The 26,851-nt window shown below is 37.4% G+C and overlaps 2 protein-coding genes across 3 annotated transcripts in view; both read right to left on the reverse strand.

Moving 5' to 3' along the window:
- The window catches only part of LOC124438034 (myomegalin-like), a 39,760-nt gene extending 21,551 nt beyond the window's left edge, over positions 1-18,209 (reverse strand). The window contains exons 1-20 of one of the 2 annotated variants that reach the window (XM_046988021.1): positions 17,789-18,209; positions 17,496-17,554; positions 16,100-16,140; positions 15,887-16,000; positions 15,033-15,109; positions 14,716-14,764; positions 13,308-13,382; positions 12,164-12,232; positions 11,815-11,889; positions 9,637-9,671; positions 9,085-9,136; positions 7,498-7,536; positions 6,029-6,076; positions 5,919-5,960; positions 5,283-5,357; positions 5,167-5,202; positions 4,376-4,468; positions 2,538-2,630; positions 2,340-2,381; positions 921-992 (exon numbers count right to left, since the gene is read on the reverse strand). In XM_046988021.1, the coding sequence (XP_046843977.1) occupies positions 921-992; positions 2,340-2,381; positions 2,538-2,630; positions 4,376-4,468; positions 5,167-5,202; positions 5,283-5,357; positions 5,919-5,960; positions 6,029-6,076; positions 7,498-7,536; positions 9,085-9,136; positions 9,637-9,671; positions 11,815-11,889; positions 12,164-12,232; positions 13,308-13,382; positions 14,716-14,764; positions 15,033-15,109; positions 15,887-16,000; positions 16,100-16,140; positions 17,496-17,554; positions 17,789-17,988 (1,386 nt within the window). In that variant the 5' untranslated portion in view covers positions 17,989-18,209. Of the gene's footprint in view, positions 1-920; positions 993-2,339; positions 2,382-2,537; positions 2,631-4,375; positions 4,469-5,166; positions 5,203-5,282; positions 5,358-5,918; positions 5,961-6,028; positions 6,077-7,497; positions 7,537-9,084; positions 9,137-9,636; positions 9,672-11,814; positions 11,890-12,163; positions 12,233-13,307; positions 13,383-14,715; positions 14,765-15,032; positions 15,110-15,886; positions 16,001-16,099; positions 16,141-17,489; positions 17,555-17,788 lie in introns of both variants that reach the window. The other variant, XM_046988020.1, reaches the window with a different exon arrangement.
- Positions 18,210-23,163: 4,954 nt separating this feature from the next.
- On the reverse strand, positions 23,164-24,719 carry LOC124439161 (transmembrane protein 163-like). Its single transcript, XM_046989390.1, has one exon. It carries the CDS (start codon positions 24,273-24,275, stop codon positions 23,634-23,636), a length of 642 nt encoding a protein of 213 aa, XP_046845346.1. The 5' UTR covers positions 24,276-24,719; the 3' UTR covers positions 23,164-23,633.
- Between the last annotated feature and the right edge of the window lie 2,132 nt (positions 24,720-26,851).

Here is a 26,851-nt window from a genome sequence, read left to right on the forward strand (position 1 = left end):
TTAGTGTTTTCCGCATCCTTTTCCTTTAAAAGCTTTCACATCCTTTTTAGAAACTGTGGCAAACATCGCTGTAGTTTAATTTGTTTTCAAAACCGGCTTTTAATGGCGTCCATATTTGTAGAAACTATTATCTGTAGGCTATGACGTCATAACCTGCAGATATCGAGAATTATCTGCAGGTAGTTGACCAATCACGGCCGAGAATGCTCACATAGTGAATAATAAAAGTGTTTATTGTGTTTGCACAGGCTTATGCAAACCGAGGAGACCTTTGGGAGAGCAAAGATCGAAGATAGAAGATCGAGAACCGCGTCCAGCCGACAATTTAAAAAATAAAGTAAAAAACAAATTCCGAAGACACAAGACTTCTTGAGATTACAAAATATGAATCAAAACACGACGAAAGGTGAAGGATGTCTGAGGATGTCGGAGGATGTCGGAGGATGTCGGAGGATGACTTTGAAATAAAGTCGAAAATTTACAGTTCACTTCGCGTCTTGTTCTGATTCATATTTTGTAATCTCAAGATGTCTTGTGTCTTCGGAATTTGTTTTACTTCATAAAAGATCGAAAGTTACGACAAACGTCTCCAAGGTTTGCATAAGCCTGTGCGAGTACGAAAAACATCTTTTATTTCTTGAAAATTATAAAATAACAACAATGCGAAACATAAAAATTTAAAAAAAATATTTTAGTTATTCCTCCAACATGTATTCATGATTGATTTGCAAATTCTCTTTCCTTGATCTAATTGACAGAGCAGAGAGCGATTTGCGCAGGCTAATGCAAACTCAGCTATGACCAATCACCGCGCGCGTTAAATCATAAATGCCTTACACAATAACTACAATAAGAATTGGGAAACATTGCTGAAATCCCCCCTTTTATCACAGATTAAACAAAAACAAAGATCCACAAACCGTTAATTCTTTTTCTTTTTCATAAACTTTATCGATATCATCTTGTTTGGATTCTTGAGACTCTGCGATTCTCTGAAATATTCCAATAAATGATTGAATCACGGCTCGTGGACAAGAAATTGAGCCCGCGGTTCTTTATTGCTCATGCACATCTCCAAACACAAACAACAGAGATATGCGATCACTACTCGATCATCTGGACCTTTGGTTGTATTAATTTACAACTGTTTCGCAAAATGTTTTTAATGCACGACACTGCTACAGTAAATAGCAGGCTTTAAACTAAGTTGGGTTATTTTTTTACTTTCTTGCACACACTTGAGTCCTTATTAATCATGAATATGTCGTAAATGAAAACATGTGTCCTTTACAGAAAGAATTCAAATTTACTCTATGCTTAACACACATAATGGCAGTAATGCGTCTGTTCGTTGATTTTGGCAAAAATTCATTCAACTTTCACTGAAAATACGGAGCGATTCTTAGAATGAAAAATATAGAAATTATATTAATTCTATCGCTCACACTGAATGCTTGAAAGCAAAAAAATGAGTGCTTTGGCATTCCTGGAACGATAAGGAAACAAACTGACACTCGTTGGAATAAAAGTTAGCGGATTAAAAAGTGTCCAAGTAAAAACTTTATATCTTAATGCCTGTTCAATACCAACATCTATCTTTTTACTCCAGAAGGATCAAATATTGTAAAATACGCGCGACTAGTTTTAATTTCAAAAAGATTGGACTAAAATTTTATTGCACCGCAGATAAAAAGAATGCATTTGTCTCGTAAAAACTTAGCGCAGCGATTGACACGATTTTTATTTTAACACAGCATAAAGCAGTAGCGGGTCCAGGGAATGCCGAAATGCGTTGCTATAAATACATTTGAGCTTTGCAACACTTTACAACTAATTGCGTTCATCCGACTTTGGTCTTTAAGTATTCTCGAGAAATTTCTTACCCACAATGTAGTCGGTTGAATATTTCAAGTCTATATTGTCAAGATACTCTCAACTGGGTATCAGCGACAAGGGCGTAGCTGAAACGTCACTTGGGGGAGGGGGGGGACGTTTATTCATATACTCCGTTGACCCAGACTGATTTCTTTAGAGAGTCAAACACTTTCTAAAGAAACCACTCAGGCACAATTGAATATATGAAGAAACCCAGCCCCCCCCCCTCCGATTATCGCCTAGCTACGGCCTAGATCAGAGATATTGCAAAATTGTAAAGGCGAATGAAGTTTTGATGCAAGACATCGACAATGCAAATTCTGATGCAGAATAAACGTTTGTAGGTAACCGAATAATCTGCTGCTTGTGTGTGATCGATGTAACCAATCAAGACGCTCGTAAGTAAGCAATTAGCCAATCAAAAAACAATAGGAAGCAAGCCTACGTATGATATCTACCATTACCTTCAATTCCATATCTTTGCGAGCCAATGAGCGACTGAGATGCTACAAAATACAAAACAGATAAAAGTCTTTGAGCAATCGCAGTTGTCGCCTCCCACATGCGAAAGGCAAATAAAAAAGTACTGATTGACAGACAAATAAAATCTAACACAACTAGAAAAATTTTTAATATCAATTTTGTGCATTGAAAACACTAACGTCATTTTCCATTTCTTTCTCCTTCAGATTTCCTTGAAGCTCGGCAATCAATGCATCTTTGGCCATCAACGCTTTAGACTTTTCCTCAAAAGCCTAACAATATCAAAAGGAAAATTTTCAAAGCTTTCCAGTTAGAAATACATCAAATATTTTAGAAGTTAATGTGCAATATACGTCGTTCCTCTAATTTTCAGATACCAAGCCTCTTCCTAACATTCGGCAAAAGCATAAGCATGAGAAAAAGATTATCAGAACTCTCTCCATTATCTTGTTCACGCTTATGCTTATGCTTAGTGCAGTTTGTTGCTAGTGAGGACATTTGTGCCTATGCCAATACTTCTGTTGCAAGCGAGGACCAGACTTAATAGATACTTAGACAGACAATAGTAAAGCATGGTCCTCCCTTGCAACCTCAGCATAACTAAACAAGGTTATCAAAACTCTTCGTTTTTCTTACGCATATTTATGCTTATACTCGCGGGCGTAATGCAGTTTACTGCAAGTGAGGATACTTAAACTTATGCTTATATCGCAAGTGAAGGCAAAGGCTTAAAATGTAAAAGTAAGGTCATGTATTGTCATAAATCACATTTTGGACCTCCATTGATGATGTGCTATCATATGCAAAAAATGCTTTTGAACAACGTGCACTTTACGCAAACAGCCACAAAGTGTCATACAGAGGGTTCGAGTTCTAACCTTAATTTGAGGGCGATTCCCCCCCGTGACATCACAGTAGATGACACTCACACCAAAATTCTGAGTTTTGGTTTCAAGCTCAGACGAAAAATGAAGACATTTCAGGGATGCATAAGGGGTATTTGGGTAACTTACATAAAAAAATATTCAGATATACTTTTTCACCACCCTTCTAGCTCAGAGATACGTATAAAGGGCAAACATTATAAAATGTTGATGCGACCTCGATTGCGATTGGCTAAGAGCATACAGACAATTCTCAATATCTTGCCACCTACAAAATATTGAAAATTATCTTTAGGTGACGTAATTGTTCGTGAGAAAATTGTAAACGAAAAAATTGTGCGAAATTTGAAAGCGTTTTACCAACTGTTTTCGCTCGAATTATTGAGTATGAAGACGTAAAAATAAACGGAAAGATTACACTGTCAGTCGGGAAAGTTTTCCTCGAGTATTTACGAGAAAAATATGATAGCAAACAGCAAAAATTTTTGTTTGTCGAAGCACTGAAAATTTGCGGCTTCCGCACAAAATAGTTTTAAAGCTTCTGCATGTATAATAAAACAATTATTGACTTCGGTTTTCGCACATTAAAATTATTCAGACCTCGGTCAACGTTATGCGTCTTAGCTTTGCTTAGGGAGATACCGTTGACCTCGGTCTGAAAAATTCGTGATGTCATGCTCAGCCTCATCCAATAATTGTTAAATGTCCTACATTACGAGTGAGACCCACAAAAATTGACGTTTTCTTCATCTATTTAACAAGTGCCGCATTCTTTTAACTTGGAAATGGCAAAGTTAAAAAAAAAACACGAAATACTACATCCAATAATCTCAATTTGAACTGAAATAGACATATTAACATGTTATAAGACAACAAACAAGTAGTCGAGAAGCTGTTTCCATTGAAGCCCTATTTCAGAGAATCGCCAAGAGCTATATATATTCCGTTTAGCAGTGATTAATTCAGCAAAGCGCGAAGTGATTTTGACGTATTGAAACGAGTCGAAAGTTCAAATGTAAAGGAACAGTGGTCAGTTTTACGCGGGCATCGTGAGAAAAGGTACACTGCACATAATCCCATGATGCATCTGGTCCTAACCACATTCTTTTCCAATCAAAATTCGAATTCCTCACCTCGACATCTTTTAGACTGGCAGCGTCAACGATATCCTGGGCTTTCTCCAAATTCTCTTGAAGTGCACGGAACTTCTCCTGCATCTCGTCAAGCTGCAAGAAATGCAACGCCACAATGTGATGAATAAAAGCGCGCATCTCTTCATTGTCCGCATTCAGCGACATGCTTCGAAACTGCTGTGCGATAAGTTATTAGATAAGTGAACATTAAAGTGCCGTTCTTGCATATTTTTCATTCGTCCATTCTGGACTTGAAGTTGTCAAACGATCACAGCAACAGAAGCTTATGAAAGTCAATTGTTCCACGTACACAATAAAATACTAAAGGCTTAACTCGATCTAATGAGCACAGTGAGTTGACAATGCAATTATTTTGACGCATCCGGAGTACATGAAAAGATTCCAAAATGCAGCAGATCAAGACCCTGGTTCAATCTGAAAAAGACTTAACATACAGCTACCCCCTGCCGTGCAAAATATTCATGTGCATGCATACACGAGTAATCAATGTATTCTTATGTGGGTAGTCAAAATATATTCAGCTGGGTAGACAAGGTCGTGACCGTAGGAACATTAATAATTGTCTGTGTGTGTGGAGGTAAAATTCGTGTATGCATGATAAGAAGAACAAAGTTCTATTGAAATCTATTGTTTAAAGTACACTTTGCCGAGTTATCAAAATAATTCTATGTGGATAGTCAAGATATTCTTGTCTTGTTGGCAAATTCGTAAATTCCAAGGCCAGCCTTCCTCTATTTCATCATATTGATGAACTTTAAGATATTGCTTACCTCAGTTTGTTTCAGACGAAGTTTCTCGTTTAACTTCTGCAAATTTCAAAGGCGAAGAAGAACAAACACTAATTAGTTCAAAGGATGAAAGCGCGCTATGAGCCCACGTTACGAACCTGCGCTGTTGAAATCGCTTCGTGTGAAGCCAAATCAAATTTACGATCACTGTCTTGCAAAAGGCTTCTTAATTCCTAAAGACAATTAGATTCGCGTATCAGCCGTCAGCACAAATAGCGCTGGATATTGACTTTTCAAGAGTGTTTAAATGATGGGAATAGTTTCTTGACGAAGATGAAACTTTGCTATAATTGATATCATCATCATAGACTTCCTTGCAATAGTACTATCCAGCATTCGTGAGAACAGTTCATGATCCACATATCAGGGTCAAGGAAATTACTTCTTTAGATAGTCAACTCAATTTTAAGAACATTTGCAAATATTCCATTGGACGAAAATGTATTATTGATAGGCTTTTCTTGCCTGGAAGTTGATGACTCAGCACCAGAAGTGACGTACACCGGAAAACACATGCATTGAAGATATAGCTTTCATCAGTCAGGTCTATAGTAAACATACGCTTAAAAGGCAGAGCTGTTCGAACGCTATTTGCCACTAAAAATCTATATCATACGGTGTTTACAATTTACAAAGCAAGCGTGTTCTCCAATGTACGTCACTTCCGGTGCCGAGTCACAAATTTCTAGGTACAAAGTGTACGTTTTGCGCAAACATTCCATTGAAAGACATACTTTTACTGATGTTTCCGACTTTTTCAGTTCCTCGTTCAGGTTCTAAATCAACATAAACCGTTCAGTTGCTCACAGCATATCAATTTATTCAAGTGTAATAATGTACAAGCCTGGATTTGTGCATCTTGATCTGCGACCTTCAGCGTCAGTCCTTTTATCTAAATTCACAATGCAAAAACCGTCAACAAAGCGGTTATAAACGAATTAATCTACGAACAATACTGGTTTCGAGACGTTGAAAACAAAGTATCTTTGCCTGATGCTCTTGGAAAATTATCTACGCTGGGTACACACTGATCTATGAAAAACTACCTCGATGTTCAAAGGGGTGGACTTCGGTGGAATAACATTGTATGACTATTGTATGACATCACCAAATTAATTTACCACATACAAGTATGGCGCCATAATGTTAAGCTAATTTGAATAGGGTGGTATGTCCATGTAAATATACCAACGGTTAATGATTCTACCAGAAGGCATTTAGACATCAACTGAAAAACAAAACAAACAGAAAATACTCCTGAAAACACATTTCTAGCCGCCTGTCTCAGTAGCCTATCCATCTCAATCACCTGCTACCATAATTTACCCAACTGTCTAAAAATCTGCCACAGTAATGATCTGGGTAGTCTGCCTTGATTTTATTTTAGTTTAAGAGTCTGAATTACCTAACTGCCCGAGAGCACATCGGGTATGCCCTGACTAAGAAACTTGCCAACAAGTATAAACTGCCTGAGAGGACATCAGGTATGCCCTGACTAAGAAACTATAAACTGCCTGAGAGGACATCAGGTATGCCCTGACTAAGAAACCTGCCAACATGTATAAACTACCTGAGAGGACATCAGGTACGCCCTGACTAAGAAACCTGCCAACATGTATAAACTACCTGAGAGGACATCAGGTATCCCTGACTAAGAAACCTGCCAACATGTATAAACTACCTGATAGGATATCAGGTATACCCTGACTAAGAAACCTGCCAACATGTATAAACTACCTGAGAGGACATCTGGTATGCCCTGACTAAGAAACCTGCCAACATGTATAAACTACCTGAGAGGACATCTGGTATGCCCTGACTAAGAAACCTGCCAACATGTATAAACTACCTGAGAGGACATCTGGTATGCCCTGACTAAGAAACTTGCCAACAAGTATAAACTGCCTGAGAGGACATCTGGTATGCCTTGACTAAGAAGCCTGCCAACATGTATAAACTACCTGAGAGGACATCTGGTATGCCCTGACTAAGAAACTTGCCAACAAGTATAAACTGCCTGAGAGGACATCTGGTATGCCTTGACTAAGAAGCCTGCCAACATGTATAAACTACCTGAGAGGACATCAGGTATACCCTGACTAAGAAACCTGCCAACATGTATAAACTACCAGAGAGGACATCAGGTATGCCCTGACTAAGAAACCTGCCAACATGTATTACCCTTCCTGAAGCTTTCTTCACAGCCCGAAAAGACAGCATCCGTAAGAGCAATCTCAAAGGCCATAATTGCTCGTGAATCCTGCCTTAAGCATGGAAGCCTGCTTTGTCAATCAAATACATGTAACGTAATACCTCTTGGGCAATCTCGGGATGGTCTGCTTTCGTTACCGGCTAAACAGTTGCACAAATTATCACATCAGCTGAAGTATGCAAAAACAATTCGTCTTCAATACATTATTTTCATAAAAACACATGTGAAAAACTATTCTGCTATTGGCTCGCGTAGACATACACTTGAACCAATCATCGGGTATTTTAGTCATGGTGTCATTATGTCAACATCACTGGACGCTCGCAAACTTCTCTTACAAGAATTACATACGAAATAATGTAAATCTTCATTTGAATGATGTTAAAGGATGTTAAGGCATCGATATCATGTCGACCTACCGTTGCCTAAAATAACTCGACCGCAAAGGCGCTTCGTCAAACGACTTAAATAACGGTGAATATGCTTTGGACGAATCCTTTGACGAATGGCCTTTCGCTTGAAACGACAAGAAGTTCTGATCTTATTAGCTGTATGTATACAGTATGTATGTACGTGTGGAACTTGACACTTCTATAGCTGTATGTATACAGTATGTATGTACATGTGGAACTCGACACTTCTATAGTTGTATGTATACAGTATGTATGTACATGTGGACCTCGACACTTCTATAGCTGTATGTATACAGTATGTATGTACGTGTGGAACTTGACACTTCTATAGCTGTATGTATACAGTATGTATGTACGTGTGGAACTTGACACTTCTATAGCTGTATGACACTTCTATAGTTGTATGTATACAGTATGTATGTACGTGTGGAACTCGACACTTCTCTTTTGGTGTTAAGTAGTAATCTTAAGTAGACAAGCTTTATGAAAACAAAGAAGCTTCCGCAGAGTATATATTCATTTTTTCCCCTCAAATCACATTTGTTGACCCAGTCATTTAAAGCGGCTATATCAGGCTCGGAGAAATAACTTCCTTAAATAGTTAAATCGACTTCAAAAATACTTGCAATATATTTGAGACGACGAAAATTTTCTCGCCTAGAAGTAGGTGACTCAGCACCGGAAGTGACGTAAAAAGAGCAACTTGCATAGCTTCATTAAAGATATGGCTTGGTTACACAGGTTTATGGTAAAAAATAAACCTGTTTTAGCAAATCTTCATAAAAAACTGCAACATGAATTTAAGTTGACAACGTTTGAGCGAATAATTAAAGAAAACATTTAAAATGCAAAACTGTTTGGACGCCATTTCCCACTGAAATTCGATATTATTTTACGGTGTTTCCACTTAGCGAAACGAGAGTTTTCTCCTTTTTACGTCACTTCCGTTGTGAAGTCACGTACTTCTAGGCACGAAAAGATAAAATGCTCGACCTATCAAATATATTGTAGATGTTCTTAAGTTCGATTTGATAATCCAAAGAAGTTGTTTCCCCTGACTGATATAGGCACTTTAATGTACAGCGGACATTACCCATAAGTTGCATTTCTTAACCCAGACACGCATATCTTGCGTACAGGAGTAAGCGGACTCCCATGTCCAGCTATCTGCTTATGAGGGGTTACGATAGGTAATAGCTTATTTACAAATGATGAGTTGGCATCGAAAACTCATTGTTAAACTTCCATTATGTAAAATACCAAACATGACAATACCTTCACACGACTCTCTCGAATGTCGACAGCCGATCTCAGCTCGTCTATGATCCTAAAGATAAGCGAGAGGTTGTCGATTCTTTTTCAAAGAGTGTCGAGGAGTAAATATGGACACAGATAATCGTGTAATGGAAAACGATAATAATAATTGAAAAGACAGTTGAAAAAACACGGAGGGGGAGGTGGACGAGAAGAGAGATCAGTAGCCTACCCCCTCCCCGCCTCCACCCAATGATTCTTAAGTATTGAGAACAATTATTAAAGAGTCAAGTATCAAGGACGTTTCCCAAACTCATTTGACTCATTGTTCACAACCCTCCTCTAATCCTGCCTCCAACTTTTTTTCTCGAGTTTCCACCAGTATGATTGGACAAATAATTCAACAAGATGTTTCGAAAATGACAATTCGACAAATCTATCGCGAGGATGTTTAAAGCAAAAATAGTTCAGTGGTGCAAACAAGGAGAGTCATTTCCAGTTCACAATCAAAAGTAAGGACTTTGGCTCCAGCAGGAGCATGGGGTTGGTTAAATTTCAAATTTTAATTATTACCTTTCTTTCTCTCGAAGTCTTGCTTGTAATTGTGCCTAAACATACAGAAATAAAAACAGGAAAATCGTACAAAATGCTTCGTAAAAGATTCTTGAAATGGCTTATAAAGCAAAAAGATTAATGGTTCATAAACAATCCAGGTAAATTGTTTTCAGGCACGAAGCCAAAACAATAACAGGGGGGTATTTATACATGTATGACATGCCGTGTTAGTTTGTTTTGAAATCCATTGTTTTTACGGATGATAAAATAAATATATGAATATTGTCCCCCCTCGCCAATAATCCCTCTGGCTACGTGCCTGACTGTTCAATAATCATCCAGTGGCGTAGCATACTGGGGAGGTGTAGGGTTGCTACACCTCCCAGCTTTAGAATGGTGTTCGGTGCAACCCAACATTTGTCGGAAATGATACGAGTTTCATACCACTTCTGAATTAACAAACCGATTCTTATGAATGTTTTATGCAGTGCGGTGTTTGAAGTTAAATGAAGATATGATCTTCGCACTTTGCTGGACAATTTAAGCAATCATCTCAGGACCTGAAAGATCAGGTGACTCAACGGGATTCGAACCCATGACCTCTGCGGTGCCGGTGCAGTGCTCTGACCAACTGAGCTATGAAGTCATACATAGCTATGAAGTCATACATAGTATGAAGTCATACAGAGCTATGAAGTCATACATGTATGACTTCATAGCTCAGTTGGTCAGAGCACTGCACCGGCACCGCAGGTCATGGGTTCGAATCCCGTTGAGTCACCTGATTTTTTCAGGTCCTGAGCCGATTCTTCATAATAAATAATCTTCCTTTCTCTTCCCAAAATAAGTTTTGTATGTTACCAATTCATTAGGCATGATATTGCATCAACTCAATTTATAATTTCACGAAATGCATTCAAAGTACCTGGTGTTCGTCGGTAAATTTGAGCTTTACACCCCCACCCCACCCCCTCTCCAGTTCAAAATGTCACGCTACGACCCTGCATTGAACTGAATGTTTTCTTCCAAATCTATGAATGTTTTCTTCAAATTCTATGAATGTTTTCTTCAAATTCTATGAATGTTTTCTTCAAACTAGAAAAATCGAGCTAATTTCAAATCTAAACAGACAAGAACGTCTTCAGATTCTTTCCTTGTCATTTCTTTCCAAACATACATCATGAAATGTGACCCTCTCCCCTTAGAAAGATGAACTGACATCAATTCTGAATGGACAAAAACCTCTTCAGACTCTTCCCTCGACATTTCTTTCCAAACATACATTCTGAAATGTGACCCTCCCCCCTTAAAAACGATGAAATGACATCAATTCATGGGGGTTGTATCAGTCCCAATTTACTATACTTTTGTATAATAAAAACGCAAAAAGTGTGATTCTGTAATACAAAAGTATATTACAGTGGGACCGATACCCCCCACGAAGGTCATAATCAGATGAGCCAACTTCCAGCTTCAATTATCTTACTATATTTTATACATGGATGCGTTATCCAGTGTAATATACATATCAGTGTTGCCAGCGTGTATAGTTATTTTTTGCAGGCAGCACACCTGCTGGGTGAGAAGTAGCTACCGAGGTCCTTTATACTTTGCATTCAAATGCGATTGGTTGAAAATTCTATTTAGTAAAGTGTGGAAAAAGTCACGGAAGGACTTAAAATTTCATAATGTTCTAGTGACTACGGTTTGAAGTTAGCTTCATGCGCTTGCACGGAGTGCGGCTACCGAAGATCTCAATATCTAACACTCGTGTAGCCAAATTCAAGATGATGCAATTTGAGCATACCTACATAGCGTTTCACATGGACTAAAAAACAGTATAACGCCACAAATGGTATTTCTAGGCACTATATAGAAAAAATATTGGTCTGTACATAAAGGTTGATTTTCATTCAGGGCAAATGGTCGCGCGATCGACTTTTTGCGATCACTTTCGTTTGAATTGTGTGTAGCAATGTGAAACTGTTCTGGTTCAGAGCTTACAATTGAAAAAAAAAGTGATCTGAAAAAGTCGATCGCGCGACAATTTGCACTGAGTGGAAATCAGCCTTAAGTGGCCACGGCTCAGTTGCTTTTCTAGCCCTGTCAAAATACTCGTTTGTTTTGATGAGACCATTCAAAAATCTACACTTTTATGTAATAGTACATTGCCTAGAACAAAATACGCTCAGTAACCTGCACTTCGGTGGCTTCAATCGACGTTGCACCAGAGCCCTCTTTTATTTGCCGATTGGTTCTTTCCGCCTCCATCTATTTAACATAAGTACTTCATTTATGAGTATTCTTGGAGTGTGTTTTATCTTATACTTCTACAAATTGTCGGCTGGAAAGGTTATCGTACAACTAAATGCAGCGTACGGAGATGCTTAATACACAAAGTTTACATTTGCCCTGCAACCAAAATGCTCAATTCCATCAAATTCATAAGTCCTATCCAGCTTTAACGATTGATTTTCTAAGTTTAAATTTCAGCTGGATATTAAGGAACGGTCGGATTTAAAATACAACACTTATTATTCAATACCAATTTTTCCCTCAGCTCTTCCAATTTCTCCCTCAACTGTTCCGACAGAGCATTTGCTGATTTCATTGCCTACACAAAGAAAAGTGATTTATGAGAGATTGATCACAGAGACCAGTATCTATAGGAAGAAAGGTCTCAGGGGCGACAAACCTCAGTTGTACTTTGGATACTAAACAGAAACGGGGTTTCGTTACTAGCATGAAAACTGTTGTGTTTTTGTCATTGTCGTGCTATTATATTTTCCGAAAGTAAGAACCCCTGACGACAATATTGGACACATGAAACTTTGCATTAATAGCTATCGGTTTATGCGCATCATTTGGTGAATATAAACATGAATCATGAATTGAACCATCTTTCGAATTAAGCATCCAAGTTTTTGCTAACAAACCAAGTACTAAAGATGATAGCAATCTCTAGAGACTAGTTAAAGGCATTCGACAGGTTAGTTGCTTAATCATCCATCATTTTTAACGTCAAGGATGGATTTAGGGGAGGGGTGTGAAGGAGGGGGAGGGGTGTGAAGAAGGGGGAGTGAAGGGAGAAGGGGAGTAAAGGGGGAGGGTGTAAAGGAGAGAGGGGTTGCCAGAGAGGTGCCAATTTACTTATAAAACACTAATTAAGCAAAAGAAATTGTGATTAGTTTTTAATGGAGCACACTTTCAAAAATCATAAAAATATAAATTAACAAAACTCTGACATGCCAAAGAAACAAGTAACCATCAAAGTCTAATTCAAACTAGAACCACCCCACACACACACAGAAACATACTCCTCTCCGCCACTAAACCATTCAAAGTAGATCTCCAAGTAGACATGATAACAAACAGACAATGAGGAGCGGTAGTTATGGATCAAACGAATGAATCAAACGAAAAGAACATTTTAAAGAATGCTATCCGAGTAGCAAACACAAGCGATCTCTTTTTCCAAAACCAGTTACTTAGGTAAAGGCCGTGCCATCCAATGACGACAGTTAAACTTATATAATGTGAGTTATACGAGATGCAGTAAACAAATAAAATGTCAAAATAATGTTACAATTCACGTCATAAATGATGCGTAAATACACAAATCGATCGGCTGCTTCCTCAACAAATACTCCCGAGGTGTCTATTGGGTGCGAGCAATTTTTATAACGTACCTCTTCGTTCTCTTGAAGCTTTTTCTCATAATTTTGTTTTTGTGCGTCGAGATCGCGGTTGTGCTGGTCTCTAAGCTGTACAAAATGAAAATTTAATGAAGAGAAATTAAAAACTTCTCATCACACAAATTTGCATAGTTAAATGAAAATTGTCGATGTAGGTATTATTAAAGTTGTGCATACATTAAATGATCTAAGTCAAAACATAAGCTAATACAAGATCTTGAATAAAGGGAAGTCTTCGTACAAACTAGAGAGTGGCGTTGCCCGTCTGCTAGTTTGGTCGTGCTAAATGAATTTCTGATCATTATCATTATATCTTCCTTTAGAAATGTATTGTTTTTACAGAAAGTGAGAATCGAAAATTTTACGCGCGCTCTGATTAGGTCACAGTTACTAAAAGCGCACTATAACTACGAGGTATACACAAAAATGACACTGTAAAAATTATAACAACTATTGCCTAGTGTTTCTGAAAAGAACAGTTGACACACAAATATTCGGCGAACGGACTTTTCCGTATTTCCGTAGACTATAGTCACAAAGTAGTTCTTTTCAGAATGCACTGACGACCGCGCAAAAAATATCGAATGCTACATTTTTTCAAACAACAAAAAAACAACTAGCCACAAAAATTTTTCACCCATGTTTCGTCAATGTGTGAAAGGTGTTCTCCTTATTTATGTGCAACTTGCTATAAATGTTCGGTGAGACTCAAATTTGCAATACATCCCAAGTTAATATAGCCAGAAATGCCAGAATGACACCAAATATGCAAACACCTGTTTACGGTGCTAATTATTTCAAATTAAATATTCAAGACCTTGAGCTCGGTGAAATAACGTTAGCCGAAATCAGTCATGCTACGTATCTGCGTAGAACAGGAAGCATACCTTTAACACTAAGCCCTTAATAACCAAGCGCGAGGTCTTTACGGAGAAATATCGGACCGAGGTGTTTTTGTACAGACCGAGCCCGTAGGGCGAGGTTTCTACAAAAAGACAGAGGTCCGATATTTCTCAGTAAAGACCGAGAAAGCGAGGTTATTGAAAGTTTATTATATGGCATTATTCGACCTGAAACGAAACTTGTGAAATCGTTTCAAATTGTATCGTCTTGATAGTTAAACTGTTTTCCAAGTGTTTTTCATTCGAATCACATTCGTAAATGGTTTTTTGTTTCGTTTTTGCTTTTGCTGTTTATGCTTTACAAAGTTTGTTTACATTTGACTGTAAAAGTACGCGTTTTGGACCGTGGTCGATTACGAGAAAATAATGGACAGGCAAAAATGTTCCGAGCCAATCAAAGCGCGCCATTTTGCCGTAAGCGAAGCTTGCCATGTAATAAAATTACTTGTTACCCGTGCAGGTGGGGCAGGGACGGTTGTAAAGACTCGAAAAGACTTTACCTTTTTTATTTGTTCTTGGTGATTTCGATCCAAGCTATCGACGGCAGTCCTGTTCAAACAATAGAAAGATCACATTGTCGTCGACTATTTTGTGAATGATTACAGAATTTAAGATAAGATTGGGATCGGTTCTATCATATAAATGGCAATCCACAAAATGGAGGAGAATTAGGGAGATCCCCTTTTATTTATTATTTACAGTTCTTTGAAAATATACATAAAAAATGTAAACCTTGACAATCGCAATTTTTCGCGAAAAAAAACACACCATCTTATCTTCGGGAGAATTACCAAAAAAGACGTCTTTGTCTACTTACGATGCTTTTGACAACAACTTTCGTTTCTCGTTGAGCTCATTCTTCAGTTTTTCGATCTCAATTTTCAACTCAATGTTCTAAATTGTATAAAAGATGACACAACTTTCAACAACAGCTAACATGATGTAATAAAATTGTTGATTTTCATTCTATATTGCTGTTGAATGTTGCTTATTGTAGCATCAAGCTTAAACTGCTGATGTGCTGTTGAAGAATGTTATATACAGGCAGTGCAGCATTAACCAATGGGCCCTCTGGGCCCGTGCCCAGGGGGCCCAAAAATTTTTGGGGCTCCAGATTTTTTGGGCCCGAATGTTTTTATTTTGGCAATAAGATTTAATTTGAGAAACAATAATATAATATGAAAACAAATGTTTGCTGTATAGTTAATCGTCATCGCAAAGAATTTCTTGTTTGAAGTGAAAATCTGTACGCCAATGCAGGTAGACAATATTTCACTATTGAAAAGTCATTGGAGTCACATCACTCTCACGCTTCGACTGATTGAAAACCTAAAGCTCCGTGCGTTGCGCCTTTTCATTCATAGATAAACACAACTGCAACTGCCGAGATATATGGGCCAAGAATAAAACCCGCAAGCGAAGCGTAAAACAATGACATGGAGGGCCCAAAAAACCTTAATGTGTCCCTATTTACGTATATGACTAACTTGTTCTAAAAAACCATTCTTGGTTAAATTTTAGTCCAAACGAAGCCGATGAGTACAAGCCTATTGCAAATTTCTTTAACCTTTACGGGCGAAAAATTTTCAAGAAACATAGAGGCTAATCTTCTCAGGACCAAAAAGATAGATTTAAGGAAACTAATACCACACTTCACTTGTGGAAACACACCATTTTAAAGGCATCATCTTCATCGTCATCCCTTTGGGATTGCTGTAGTTTTTCTTCAAGGAAGTAAATTCTCAGCTTCAGCTCAAAATTTTCTTTCCTCAAATCTGAGATTTTCTACAGAAATTATGGCAAGCGTAGAGTCAAAATGTAAACACGATCAAAAGCCATGTGCAAAAACTGACCAGCCAAAACAATTTCACGCAAATAGCTCACCATTTCATGTTCTTTCAGGGTGTGAACGTCAGAGTACTTTGCTGCATGATTAAAATATCAATACATACACGGTTAAGATCTTTGTCACAAAGCTGGACGTATTAAGCCCACTACCCTTAAACAGCTTGGCCTTTTGGCAGCTGTTTGACTCTTTAAACGAGCACTATAGGGACAAATATATATTCAGCAACCATTAATAAATGCACTTAAGTGAAGTACATATCCAAGGGAAAAACTTCCTTCAAAATCAACAAGGCTTCAGAGGACAACCTATATATTGCAGCCTTTGGTGGGTAACTTCTTATCACAGACTACAACTGCCGGCTGTATGCAAATACCACCAAACAGAATATGTCTAATTGAAATACTTTTACTTCTTAGTTTATAACTGTATCTATATATTATACACTATTTATTGTACATTAACCTAAGTGCTTAAATACACATAACTTCATTGATCTTTATCCCCAGTTTAAAATGAACATAAGTAGTTAGTGTCTTTATTAGCACCACACCAGTCTTCACATACAGTTTAACAGAAATTTAGACCAGAGTTTCTAACATGCAGAAGTCTACTGTCTTCACAAAGAAAACAAATGCACTAGGCACAAGATACTTTGACATGAAAATGACGTAAAACATGTAACTGCACAGAGAAACATAGCAATTAGCGAAGCAATCAAACAGTAACACAGCGATGAGAATGGGTGAAAAGTAGTAGCATTGCTAACATGTATGTTTTACAGTAGTTCTGCTATTTAAATTTCTAAGCATTGTGCTTATTCTATTGTTTTTGCAGTAAGTGAACACAGAAAAATTTGCACAGCAGAACAAAATAAAGCCTGGTTCAAGTTTTAGTTTTAGCTGTTATAGTCTATGAGCCATGACAGTCTACAATAATTACAAAGATATGTGAATGTGTGTTGTAAGCGTTGCAATTTGATCACTAAAAAATCCAGAGCTGTTGAAGAAGATGAATCTGGTTCAACTTCTACAACAATTACAATACATGCCAACATTAGAAACTCAATGAGGAATGCTTATTAGCCATGCATGGCAATGCAAAATGATCAAAAACCTCTGACCAAACCTCGCTATTGAGAAGGATTATCACAAAAACCTAAAGTGAACATGTTTTGTCAAATATAGGCAATGAGAGCCGACATGTAATTTTGATAGAAGTATGCAAATACTTCCTAAATTTCATCAACAAAAACGATATGAAAGCATGTTGTCAAAGGTACCTCCTGTAAGCTCATCAATGATCATGTTGGTGATGCAAGTCAATGAGAAACAGATTAACTGTGACTAAGATTTACTGCATACAAGAATTACATTTATCAATGAACCAATATGGTCAACAATCGTACAGTCCAAAAACAATACGTACCACTACCTTGAGTTTCATTCATTGTGGTGCTACTAGCACCCTCCATCATCAATGGAAAGACGCTGCTACAATATGGAAAATAAACATTTGCAATGTGTTCAGTTGTTGCTATGGCACAGTCACATGTCCTGATTTTTATAACCTTTAGCCTTTTGGCACGTCAATATGATATGTTTAGCAACCAAGTGCTCTGCATGATGACTGTCTACGTTGGCCAACAGTCCAATTACTTGATGTCGCGTTCAAATTGCATTTTGGCAACATTGCATCGAACAAAATACACAAAATAGCACACTTACGTTTTGTTCAAGTCAAGGGGAAGACTTGTGTCGTCGTCCGTCATTGAATTGGAAATGAATGCCATCATTGAAGCTCCAAAAACGAAGATATTTAAAAAATAAATAAACTTGCTTCGTAACCAACGGACGCGCGCAACTTTTGATCGATAATCGTTACATCCCGGTACCACTCGGCACTGTTCGGCACCATTTGATACCATCTAACTTATTATTTATGCAAATAAATAACATGGTAATTTGACACTACATAATTAGCTGTAGGAAATGGTTGTTAGGATACAGCAGTTCATTGACAGTTTTTATCGTAAAATATCTACATTTTGCACCCTTGCTCCTATTCATAAACATATGAATTCATTTAAATTTTGTATTTGCAAATAAAATATTTTAATAAAGATATGCGATAGGCAAAATTAACAGCTAGGCATTGAACTAAAATATACGGTGGCTCACAAGGGCCACCACACAAAATAAAAATATTAATACACACACAAAATAAAAATACACACAAAATAAAACACACACAAAAATACACACACAAAATAAAATACACACACAAAATAAAAGTACACACACAAAATAAAAATACACGCAAAATAAAAATACACACACAAAATAAAAATACACACACAAAATATGATTGCGGGCGCTTGCAGTGTCGGCTTACTCGGAATTGCTCGTAATTGATCGCATTTGTTTTCAAAGTTCTAATGGTTCCAACTTCCAGAGTATATAACAAAATTCACTGATTTCACTGTGATCAATTATTTCAAAGTTGCTTACGATATTGCTCCCCGTATTTTGTTAAAATTAAGGTTAATGTGTTGTCCTTTGAAAGGACATTATTGCTCTAGCCTGTCCTGTATTTGTTATAAACAGCTTTGGGGTACTTGAAGTTGAAGTTAACGGACTTGCAGAGCTCGAAGGGCAACTGCTTGAAGAGACGCTACTCGTCATTGACGCTTCAGAACATTTTGGCAAAGAAGTTAATCTTCCCAAACGCACACCGCATTTGTGACAAAAAGAAGCTTCGTCAAGTGATTGTGCACCACAGTTGGCACAAAACATAATTATGCCAGATTATGCAAGAGCTTGCTTTCGATTCCTTTCCAAATGTAATTTCAAATGTTTCGCTGTTGAAACAGTTAAATACGACGACAAGTCGACCACATGTTAAAATCACAATTAGTGAATTACACATATCTGATTACAAACTGATAATATGATAGTCAGACCATCCGACACTGCAAGCGCCCGCGATCATATTTTGTGTGTGTATTTTTATTTTGTGTGTGTATTTTTATTTTGTGTGTGCATTTTTATTTTGTGTGTGTATAATGTATTTTGCGTGTGTATTTTTATTTTGTGTGTGTATTTTTATTTTGTGTGTGTATTTTTATATTGTGTGTGTATAATGTATTTTGTGTGTAATTTTATTTTGTGTGTGTATTAATATTTTTATTTTGTGTGGTGGCCCTTGTGAGCCACCGTAAAAATACATCTGGAACGATAACTCCTATAGTTTTGTCCAATGACTGGCTGAAGCGAAAATACATTTAAAATTTGTCAAACTTTCCCCCGGCGTCAAGGGGCAATTTGAGATGGGATGGTCAGCTCAGGATGTCAAGAACATGAATCCTTATCTCGACTCGACATATCTCAAAGAATAACTTTAGAGAATTCAAATTGAATTCTACATATGTGTAATACGATTACCATATTTTTGTTTGAATATCTGTTTATGGTCAAATGTTCGCGGGTGAGGAATATTTCTTCCCGCTCATTTGACGAAACTGAAACGCGACTACTATCTTACGGACCAAAACATTCCATAACACCTAGACGAATCCCGACTGAGACGATAGTATCAAGTGTCGAGGCTGTCCTAGCGTATCAAAGAGACTTGTCAGAGACAACTAAGGACGAGATCAGAAGCAGGGTAGCCTCTGCTTTACAATCGTCCTCTACACGTGACAACAACTTGACAAAGGACGAACAACAAGCACTCAAACGACTAAAACACGACAACAACATCGTCATTTTACCAGCAGTCAAAGGACGCGTGACTGTGGTCATGGACAGGAATGATTACTCCAACAAAATGGTGCTACTGGAGCTCTGCCTCACCTCGACTTACTTCCAGTACAAAGGTACACACTACAAACAATTACATGGAACAGCAATGGGCTCACCCGTTTCTGTTGTAGTTGCTGAAATTGTAATGCAATCTATAGAGGAATGGCGCTCACGTACTGTGGCCGGTACGGGTCACCAGAAAATAATTTAGAAAACATAACAAACAATAAGAAAACATCACTCAAAATCATACTACACATTTCAAAATACTCACTACACATTTCAAAATACTCGCTACACATTTCAAAATACTCACTACACATTTCAAAATACTCGCTACACATTTCAAAATACTCGCTACACATTTCAAAATACTCACTACACATTACAAAATACTCACTACACATTTCAAAATTCTCGCTACACATTTCAAAATTCTCGCTACACATTTCAAAATTCTCGCTACACATTTCAAAATTCTCGCTACACATTTCAAAATACTCACTACACATTTCAAAATACTCGCTACACATTCGTCCCAGTCTTACCCTGGTCTGGCCTGCCCACGGTCGTCATTAGTTTACATCTACGAAATTGACGTGATGGCAGAAAGCTAATATAAATATACGCTTCCGATATTACTAACAGTTCAGTTCGCGTAAGGATATTTTGATGATATTGTGGCGATATGTTGTCTATGTGGAATTCGGCACATAGACAAACATATCGCCACAATAGCATCAAAATATGCGATACGCGTACATGAACTATTAGTAATATTTCTTCCAGGGATTTCTTGGTCTTGTTTAGACAACACAACATGAGTGGTCAATCTACAGATTACATGTAATTGTATTTGTATTGGTGATATTCGACAATCATTAGTTTAACTAATGCACTTATTGACGTGACTGGTATTGAAGTTCTAAATTTATTGCGTTTACTCGAAATTACCGAACTTTTCATTTTCTTTGGCGTTTCTTGTGCAACAAATTATAGCACTATGTGTAAATTTCCTCTTTGGTTTCCTTGTTATTTTTGTAACGCATCACACAAGTACGTACGCGACATAGCGAATGCAAATTCATATACTCAAATTTTTGCTATTAAAGTACGAACATGTGTCGAAAGCCACTGCAAATACATTTGCTGGCGATATGTAGATCGTCTACTAATGTTGTTGCCCGACCAAGTCCAGCAAAACCCTGGAAGAATTTCTGATTAGAGTTGAGCCAATATTTTCATGCTATTATCCCAATGTCCCATTTTGTTTGCCTTGTGAAATGCGGAATTATATATTTAATATGCTTACTTTATGATGTCATGTCAGTTTCGTAGATGGAAACTAATGACGACCGTGGGCAGGCCAGACCAGGGTAAGACTGGGACGAATGTGTAGCGAGTATTTTGAAATGTGTAGCGAGAATTTTGAAATGTGTAGCGAGAATTTTGAAATGTGTAGTGAGTATTTCGAAATGTGTAGTGGGTATTTTGAAATGTGTAGTGAGTATTTTGTAATGTGTAGTGAGTATTTTGAAATGTGTAGTGAGTATTTTGAAATGTGTAGCGAGTATTTTGAAATGTGTAGTGAGTATTTTGAAATGTGTAGTATGATTTTGAGTGATGTTTTCTTATTGTTTGTTATGTTTTCTAAATTATTTTCTGGTGACCCGTACCGGCCACCGTACTCACGACTTACAAAAACATGCACTACCTTTTTGGTTCCGCTACGTAGATGACACAACACAGCACTACATGCAGACGAGATTGATGACTTTCACACTCACATCAACAAACAGAACAGCCACATACAATTTACCAAAGATGTCGAAGAAAATGTAACTCTACCTTTTCTCGACTGTTTGGTAAAACATGACAATCAAAAACTACGAACAACAGTTTATCGCAAACCAACACATACTGACCGACTACTAGACCAATCATCTTACAACCCTACATCACACAAAGCCACCACAATCAGAACATTAACAAGACTTGCACAAATCATATGTGATTCACCGGACGCTCTACACAACGAAAACAACTATCTCAAGCGTGTTTTTGACAAAAACAACTATAACTCTGACTCTATCAAACGCAACACTTACAAACCCAACGAACCCAACGAAACGAACAACTCAGTGACAACAGCAACGATACCTTACATCAAAGGTACGTCTGAGACTATCTCGCGTATCTTACGACCATACAACATACGTGTCGCACACAAACCAATCACAACGTTACGACAAGTACTAAGAAACATAAAGGATAAAGAACAACCCAACGAACGAAAAGGTGCAGTTTACAAAATAAACTACTTCGACTGCCACGCCTCCTATATCGGGGAAACTGGCAGCAACTTAAACATAAGACTTACTGAACACAAACGAGCTACAAAGAAACAAGACAAAACTAATCACATTGCCGAACATCACCGAATCACAAAGCACAACATTTACTGGGACTCGGCAAAATGCATTACTTACAGTACTGACTATAGACAACGGCTTACATTAGAAAGTTGGTATACCAACTTGGAACAAACCCCCCTGAACAGATCACAGCAATTACCGGCACCTTACAAACGACTTATTCCCAATACAAACAAACGATCAACTAAAAACATTACACTTCACACTAATTCACAATGACAATACACAATTGACACCCACACATTACAATTAAAAACATCACACCTAAATCACACATCACAACTAAAAACATTACACTTCACACTAATTCACAATGACAATACGCATTTCCTGAACACACAATACAATAACGTAAGAACCAAATAACAAATACGGCTAACCTGACGTTTACTCCTCATTTGACTCTGGAGATGACTACCGCTAAGGTTGTCGAAACGTCAGTCAACAACAACAAAACAGTCCTTCTCAGGACTATACCAACCTGGACGATCTACAATTACAAACATGTAACGATACTCCCGGGTTCAAATCATTTACTTTAAAAATTGCCATTAACTCCAAGACTAGGGGCAGGGACGCCAGAATGTCCATTACTTGGGGGGAGAGGGAGCAAATACTCTGGTATTCATAGTAACAGCTTGCAAACAATAATTGATTTCAAAAGAAAGTAATCAGGGAAAACAAGCATATATGAATATTTGCCCCTTCCTCCAACGTCCCGGCGTCCCTGGACGAGACCTTTATTCCTTCAAGAGAAAGTCGTATTATTTACCTTCTTTTTTTACTCCATTTTTTTCACGGATGAACACACTATTGGCAAGATGTTGTTCAGAACATTACTTTCCTTCGACAAAGAAATCGTACTTTTTGAATGTAGCTAGTGAGTCAATCACTTAATTGATCTAATTATGATATTCACTAACACATACATTTTATATCATATCGGATAGCCTTCAATAAGGACGAAGGCGATCAATGAAAAGAAAGACTAAAGCGAGCAACCATCTCTGACGAGATATAACAAATTTGAGGTTCTTATTTTCGAAAGTTGTTTACATGAGCGCGGCTATCTAGGATGCGTTGAATGTTTTGCCAAATTGCATGGTCTCATATTCATTATCCGACTAATTGTTTTAAAAGTTTACAACTTATTCTAACTGCGAAAAACATGATAAAAAAACAGCATAAAATATGATAATAACTAAGCTCTGTCAAATGGTAAATCACACAATCATGTGTTTAGCTTCTATGATAGATTATATGGCGTTGCTGCAGTCTTCTCTCAAAGAAATCAATTGAAGCCATGGCTGCAGCAAAACTTTACATTTAGTTAATTACATTTGATTGATGATATATAAAGTTGGAGACGCCACGATAATGCGATCCTTGTACACAGCGATCATACGCGCGAGAACAAGAACGCCGTAGAACATAGAGAAGACGGCGATCAGCAGCGCAATTGAAGAGTCCAAAAACCACACAGTCTGCGAATATTGCAACACCACGGACGATATGACGAGTGTGAAGGCAAGTATTGCACCACTCAGAGCGTCCACGGCATCGGTCATAAGCGCTGCACTTCCCATTCTCGACGCAACTCGGTATTTTGCGGCGAACAGGAGTAAATACAAAAGCGCACTACCCGTAGATATTCCAATGACGAACGCCATGCCGGAGGGTTTTTCCTGTTGCTTCAATGACTGATATGCCCGAGCAAATACACAAGCGGCACTTAATACCATGCTGCTTGCAACAGCAATGGTAGCAATAATTTCCTTTCTCATTATCGAGCTCACCGACGATTTGTTCGACGTCCAGAAACGCCATATTATTAAGAACGACGAGAATGACGTGAGCGCTGAATCGAATCCAAAACCAAAAGCAGCCGAGCTTGCCGAGGTGCTCGAAGCCAGAAACGCAAGCAACGCGATGAGCAGAGTAGACGCTAATGTCAGGCTTGCCAAAGTTACAGCCATTCGCGAAAGGCGTTGCGCAAAGAGCTTTGGTAAAGTCTTGTGTTTCGGTAGAATGGTTTCGTCAATAAACGACACGCAAGAGTCATTTGATACTTCAAAGCTTCGCTCCCATTTGACTTTGATTCGTCTCCATCGCTCTGTGGACAGACTATGAAATACATCCACTTGCTCCTCTTGCTAATAAATGCAACATCATCGTGCATAATAGCCAACATTCTACCCCAACAAACTCCCGTCGCAAAATATAATTGCTGGAATTGAAAACAGAAGACGGCAATACTCAATCACAGTACATCGTCGGTCGTGCGTATAACCGCTTAAAATGAGAAGTTACTCAACCATGTTATAATGCAAAGATAAGTTCTTGATCATGAACGCTATAATCGTCACGTGCAATTTGTTTGCATTAACAGCGAATTCATTTTTGATCCCGAAGGTCTTTTAGGTCGCGTGTTGCCATCGTTACAACTTGTCTGAAAATATACTCAGAATTTCTAGGCGTATGACCTGTGAAGTAGCCAGGTCCCAAGTTTGGTCGAACTGGGAAATCACTTCAAAATCAATACATTTCTAAAGAAATGAATAATTATGATGCTTTGGTGCTGAACAACAGTGGACAACCTGGTGACGCCCAGTTGTCAATGATTCCATATTAATTACGCCACGTTATTACGCTTTCTAAATTCATTCCAGATTTTCAAACCACGTGATCGTAAAATTGGAAAAGCGATCAATTATATTTTGCTCAGTCTTTCATTCATTTCAAAGTAGATATTCGTGTGTTTTAATTAAGTGTTGTCTTTGCTCAATGAAAACATGATACAGAATATGCGCTGAGCATATTTTTTGATTATAGGAAAGGATATTCCACTTGTTCCTCCTTGTTGAGAACAACAAATGAATGGTTATTTAACATGGACAAAGGGTTAATAAATGGCGTAGTTTTCTTAGATTTACAGAATGCTTTTGATACCGTAGATCATAGCATCTTGATAAAAAAAAAACTAGAACTTTATGGCATACAAAATAATGCGCTTAGCTGGTTCATCTCGTATCTAAGCAACAGAAGACGAGTATGTAAAGTAGGAATGTCTATTTCAAACACTTAAAATATAACGAAGGGTGTACCACGGGGGATCAAATCTTGGTTCTATTCTTTTCTTACTTTATATAAATGATTTGCCGAATTGTCTTAGTTCCTCCGTACCAACACGTTTTGCAGATGATACAAATCTCACAGTTTGTGCCTTTACATAAAACGAGATTCAAAAAATTTGGAAATTGAATTACATAAAGTCCATATGTGGCTTTTAAGTAACAAGCTGACCTTAAATGTCAAAAAAACTGAGTATATGTTAATTGGAACAAGACAAAAGTTGTCCCAAGTTAGTGCTGATCCAATTTTATCGATAGGGACTGAGGCTATTAAACGTGTTTCATCCACCAAGACACTTGGTGTAGATGTGGATGAATGCATCACTTGGAAAAATCATATTGAAAATGTGGCCAAAAATGCGGCCAAGGGAATTGGCGTACTGCGTAGATCAAAAAAAAAAATACTTGACAAAGGCACGCTTAAAGTCATTTATAATGCATTTGTATTGCCACATTTTGATTACTGTGCTTTGGTATGGAACAACTGCTCCAATAGTTTACAGATTAAATTACAAAAACTTCAAAATAAAGCTGGCCGAATAATTACAGGTGATTTTTATAAACCTGCCTCAGACTCTGTAAGATCTAAACTCTCTTCGGACACCTTAGAGGCAAGGAGAAAAGCGCAATTAGAGAATTTAATGATACAAATGATGAAAAGTAATTCTACAGATTATCTTCGACAGTTTTTCTCAATACATACGAATGAAATGTATGAATTACAAAATAACAATCACGTTCTCAACTTGCCAAAACCAAAAACAAATGCCTTAAAACGTAGCTTTGCATATAGAGGTGCAGAGGCTTGGAATAACATTGAAGATAAAAGAAAATATCTATTGCATGCATAAACTTTATAGATTTAATATTTTTATTTTTATATAGCTCATACTTGGTTTTTTGTTTGTTTGTTTATTTTTTACCTAGATGTAGTATCCTTTTTTATTTTATTTTATCACACGGCTATCTGAAAATCAACTTTTTATTTTTATATGTTGTTGTATTTTAGGATCTAAGTTGAGATACTATCGTGTTTAAATAAATGTAAATAAATAAATAAATAAATAAATTTTCTGTTTTACATTTTGAATACATCCGGGGTTTATTGTCTTTTTTCCGGCACTAGTTGAGTGACAAATGAATGACGTGAACATAAATATTGAACAGTCCTACTTCACGAGGTGGACATACAAATTATATCAATATCTGCTATGGAAAATTGCAAGAAGCGTCTCTTATGATGCATTGACAAAACTGCCACGTATTAGATTTAACAAGATTCAGTGTAGGAAGCAGTTGTACTATTAAGAAATGATTTTTTTTCAAAATTTTTGTGACACCATTTGAGAAATGCTATCGCAAGAGAATGCTTTCAGCTTCACATTGAAAGATTTCTTAGGTTGTATAAGTACAGTGCGCTC

The sequence above is a fragment of the Xenia sp. Carnegie-2017 genome, unplaced genomic scaffold (assembly GCF_021976095.1).
Source record: "Xenia sp. Carnegie-2017 unplaced genomic scaffold, XeniaSp_v1 HiC_scaffold_19, whole genome shotgun sequence".
NCBI classification, from domain to species: Eukaryota; Metazoa; Cnidaria; class Anthozoa; order Malacalcyonacea; family Xeniidae; genus Xenia; species Xenia sp. Carnegie-2017.